The sequence below is a fragment of the Cucurbita moschata genome, unplaced genomic scaffold (assembly GCF_002738365.1).
Source record: "Cucurbita moschata cultivar Rifu unplaced genomic scaffold, Cmos_1.0 Cmo_Scf00024, whole genome shotgun sequence".
Taxonomy (NCBI): Eukaryota; Viridiplantae; Streptophyta; class Magnoliopsida; order Cucurbitales; family Cucurbitaceae; genus Cucurbita; species Cucurbita moschata.
In genome coordinates, this window is record NW_019268540.1 from 98,031 (window position 1) to 102,752 (window position 4,722).

The 4,722-nt window shown below is 39.0% G+C and overlaps 2 protein-coding genes across 4 annotated transcripts in view; one reads left to right on the forward strand and one right to left on the reverse strand.

Annotated features, from left to right (window-relative positions):
* LOC111460990 (GSH-induced LITAF domain protein-like) overlaps positions 1-485 on the reverse strand; it is a 3,015-nt gene extending 2,530 nt beyond the window's left edge. For both annotated transcript variants that reach the window (XR_002713516.1, XM_023104403.1), the window contains exon 1: positions 106-485. Coding sequence is in view for 1 of the 2 variants with exons in the window: in XM_023104403.1 (XP_022960171.1) it covers positions 106-257 (152 nt within the window). In the remaining variant the exon portion in view is untranslated. The remainder of the gene's footprint in view (positions 1-105) is intronic.
* Positions 486-620: 135 nt separating this feature from the next.
* LOC111460657 lies at positions 621-1,957 on the forward strand. Of its 2 annotated transcripts, none has more exons than XM_023103869.1 (2): positions 621-960; positions 1,424-1,957. In XM_023103869.1, exons 1-2 carry the CDS (start codon positions 751-753, stop codon positions 1,769-1,771), a joined length of 558 nt encoding a protein of 185 aa, XP_022959637.1. In that variant the 5' UTR covers positions 621-750; the 3' UTR covers positions 1,772-1,957. The 2 variants fall into 2 exon arrangements, with proteins under 2 accessions (XP_022959637.1, XP_022959638.1); XM_023103870.1 differs by having other exon boundaries at positions 638-960; positions 1,442-1,957.
* Positions 1,958-4,722: the final 2,765 nt, after the last annotated feature.

A 4,722-nucleotide genomic window follows, 5' to 3' on the forward strand; every position in this document is an offset into this window, starting at 1 on the left:
AAAAAAAAAAAAAAAAAAAAAAAAATTAAGGCAGAATTTAAAAAAGATAAAAGAGAGGAGAAAAGCAACGTAGACGCAGTGGTAGAGAGAAGGTAGAAAGGGCACCTGACGGTGGTGAGACCGGAAATTCCACAATAAACACAGTAGAAAGGAGCAGGAGTGTCGCGGAACATGGTTTGCTGGATAGGAACCCCCTGGGGATCGTCAAAGATGGCGTTGGGCGCGGTCTTTCCGACCGGCTTGTCGTCCTCGGACATATTTGGAAAGGTTTTTCCCTGTGGTGGTCCGACGGCGAATCGGAAAAACGAAAAACGGCGGAAGGGGAGGATTACGATGGAAGGGAAAGAGGAGAAATTTGGCGTAAGAAAATTGGTTTAGGTTTGGCCTCGCATGGAGACGTCGTATGATACCTTGGTTTTTTCTTTTTAATTTAATTGGGGTTTACAAAATATGCTAAATTAACTGAAGTATGTATGTTATTGGTCCAAAATAAAAATAAAAATAAAAATAAAAATAAAAATAAAAAATTAAATTTCAATTCAATTAAATTAACCTAATTCTAACCAAACTTTCTTCTTCCTTTACCCCCCACGTCGGTGTTATATTCTCAACAACTCCCACGCGCACCTTCACTTCCTTTGCTTTTGCTCTTTTCTTTTTCCTTTTTTTTTTTCTTTAAAAGAATTACGATTCCACTCCCTCGTCTTCCAATAATATGCCCTTTCTTCTTCTTCTTCCTTCTTATTCGCCATGAAATCTCCCGATACGGCGGCGACTACCCATTCTCTCCAGCACTCTTTCCGCACCTTCTCCCTCAACCACCGTCTCGCATCTTCTTCCTCTTCTTCCTCTTCTTCTTTCTTGGACCACGAACAACGTCATCATCAGCTCCACACTACCTTGGACCTCAACTCTCACATCTCCCTCCCTCCTTTCTGGGAACAATGCCTCCATTTGAAGGTCAGTGTAACCATTCTCGCCTCGCTTTTCATTTTGTGTCTAATTTGCGTCTGCTTAGTTAATTCAACGCCAACTTCTCCTTTTTCCTTTTTCTTCTCCTCTTCTAACCTAGCTTCATTTAATGCCAAAGCCGCATATGGCAGATCTCTGGAAATTCTGTTGCCTTGTACTTTTCATTAATTTTATGATGATTGTCGGAGAGAAAGCTTTGGGTTTCATCTTTAATGACTTTCTCATCCCATTAATTTGCCTTTATCATTTGCTTTCTTTGTTTCTTTCCTTCCTCCCACCCGGAATCGAAACCCTAGAATTAATTAATTTCACACCTCCTTTATCGTCCGCCATTTTTCGCTTCTCTTTTCGTACGACAGATCAGAAACAGCTTTCTGGATTTTGGACCCCTGCCTCTTTCATTTTTTTTTATTTTTTTCTTTCCAATTTTCAATAAACTTTTGCGATTCAGTTCCGTTCGGTCTTCCAGACAGGGGAAGTCTACTACACAAACTGCCGGACCGGAATGAGAGTAAAGGAAGATCCGAGGATGGCGAAAGATTTATACTCCGAAGACGACGACGATGATGACGAGAGCTCCTCGGACGAGGGCAGCGAGGAATCGTGTTCTTCGTCATCTTACAGCGGTAGTAGACAGCAATACCCGAGGGAAAACGAGGAGGAGGTGCTGGTGGTGGCGGGATGCAAGAGATGCTTCATGTACTTCATGGTGCCGAAACAGGTCGAAGGTTGCCCCAAATGCAGCAGCAGTCGTCTTGTTCATTTCGATCGGACCCACGACAATAATGGCTTCCCATGACAAGGAACCATATATATTTGTGAAAAAGAAAATCAAACTGTAATTGGGTTATATGACCTGACAAAAAATACTTGATTCTTTTCCTTGGGGTTAAAAGCAAATGGGGTTTGAATTTTTCTTGTGCTCTAGCTCGCGTCATGTCCAGGATGTGTATGATGTCTCAGTGTGTGTTGATGCGTATGGATTGAAAAGTTGGATTAATTGAGAAGAGAAAGAAAGAGAATCTCTGGCATGGGCTGCCATGGATATGCCTGAGAGAGGTACGAAAAAATGTGCAGGTCTGAATGGGATGGTCAACGACTCAAACCAAGAAGAAGGGAATATTATTTTGCTCGTGAAGACAGCGACTTGTTGCTTTCATTACAACCCACCAACATTGAATCGTACGCTATGATTTTCTTTTTTTAATTTTTTTTATGGGTAGACTGTGATTATATAATGGAAATGAATATGAAGTGGTTTAAAATACATACAGACATCAATAAAGCTCAACCCTTTTTGTTATGTGGGTAACTAATCAACATTTGGTTGCTTCTTAATGAATGGTGTATTAGTCTTAGTCTAGGTTCAAAACTTGATTTACATTTTGGTCAACTCCTTGTTCGTAAACTTCCAAAAAGAAAAAAAAAGAAACGTTGTAGTGGAGAAGATTCTCAGTCTCAATCATAACCAAAATTATAACTTCTTCTCGCATTGAATGCCACAAAATTATTGATACAGTTTTAGTTATGTATATATTTTATTGTTTGACGTGAGTTGAACCAAATGATGCGGAGTGGTGCTTAGAATTGAACCCAAAGCCCAAAGCCATTGATTTGATGGTTGACAACTAAAAATTCTTTATTTATAGTTAGGGGTTGACTTTTATATTGTGATTATTTATTGGACAGCTTACATCCATGTTAGGCGGGATCCAATGGGAAAAGGGTGAAACCCAAAACCATGATTAATTTGTAGTTTTGAGTATTATTTAATTGAATTGCATAACAAAGGAATTCTGTGTTTGGGGCGAGCCCATCCATGTAAGCTAGGTAAACCAAAATTTGAGACCCAAAAAGAAGAATTAATTGAGAAGCAAGAAAGAGAAGAAAGAGTTGGAGAAAAAGTGAGGAACCTTAAAAACGGCGACGGTTCCGTTATAGAAGATTGGCGTGGGAGATGGTATGTTGAAGAGACTCGGAAGCCGCCCTGAGAAACAGGAACAATGAGGATGTTGGAAATGGGGGAGTAGAAAAAGAGATGAATGAGGAGGAGGAGGAGGAGGGAAGGGGACCTCGAAAGCTTCTGTTGCGGTGAATGAGAAGGTTACGACGCTGCCCACGCCGGAATATACTGAAGGATTGAATATGGAAGGAATGGGGAAAAGAGAGAGGGATTAAACAACAAGGGAACTGAATCGGAAATGAATTTGATTTTAATTTGAAATAGCATTTTTGAGGTTTAGAAGAGTTTAAATAGTTGTAAAGTAAAATTGAAAATGGAGGGATTGAGGAAGGAAAGAAGGATGCATAGGATAGATGCGGATCCTAAGTTCGAAACTAATAAAAACAGGCCCAACACACTTACACACCCAATGGGCCTTATCTATGTTCATCACCCTGGGTTATTATTATTATTATTTACAAAAACAAAGGATTTTATTTTATGATATGAGTGAAGTGAGAATAGTAGTCTCATTATTGTAAAAAAAAAATAAATAAATAAATAAAAAAAAGGGAAATAGAGAGACCCCCCCATGAAGTCCGGCTTTGCACGCGCAGTCAGGTTCCGATGGGAGGGACCCACACCCGGCGCACGTCCATGCAAACACCCCACCCCCTGGGTCCCACTTGCTGTCATTTCTTGTTTTTTTCTTTTTTATATTTGGCCTATTTAATATTGTTGATGTAATACAGAGTTTGAATATATGAAAAGTTTAAAGAAAGAAAAGAAAAAGGAAAAGGAAAAGAGGGAGGCAGTTGGGTTAATATTGGAAGGCAAGAAAGTGAACAAAATTGAAGAGAAAGTGGGAACCCTTTTGGCTTTGTAATCATTTCTCAAACAAGTTCTTAAATTTGGAACACAAACAAAAAGCCCCCCAACTCAAACAAGTTCTTAAATTTGGAACACAAACAAAAAGTGAATCTTAGCTTTGGGTGCCCTCTAACTAAGACTTGTCTCCATCACAAGATTGTGCTGGTGTGGGGCTTAAAACCCAAACCCTAAATTCAATTACTGCTCCTTCCTTCATCCTTCCATGTCTGTAAACCAAGTAATAAAAGAATAAAAACATTAAACCAACAAGCCGCTTTGTTCATTCATATCTATATCTGACATCCGGTGTGCCCCCACATTCCCATGCCCTTTCCCCCTTCACCCTCATATTCCCAGTTTCACAGTTTCAGTTCCACCACATGCATGCACTGACACGCACACTCACCCTAAACCCACTTCTTATAAAACTTTTCATTATTCCTTCATCATTTTTCTTAATCTAATACTCAAATTACATGTTCCTACTTCAAGGTTAAAAGGAAAAACAAAAAAGGGGAATGTAGAGGGCAAGAAAGCAAGAAAGGATGTGTGGGGATACAAAATTAAAACTCCTCATATTCCCCTCTCTCTTTCAATTTGTAGGGAGAGAGAGAGAGAGAGAGAGAGAGAAAGAAGATAAAGGACAGGGTTTTGTTTATTGATCGATGGGTTGGAAACAAAATGGTCGGCTTTTTCAGATCAAACACAATTTTACACTATTATAACTTATGTTTTAATTTGGGTACGTGTCCCATGCCTTTTTATATATGTATTAATGAACAAGTATATTATTGAATTTGTTAAATGCCAAGAGAATTTAAAATTAAATAAAATAAAAACTCCACCCATCCCATATGTCTTTTTGAATGTTTCGATTCTCGGATCGAGGACGAACACCATCATCATCATTCTCTGTTTTCTTCTTTTCTTTTTTTCAA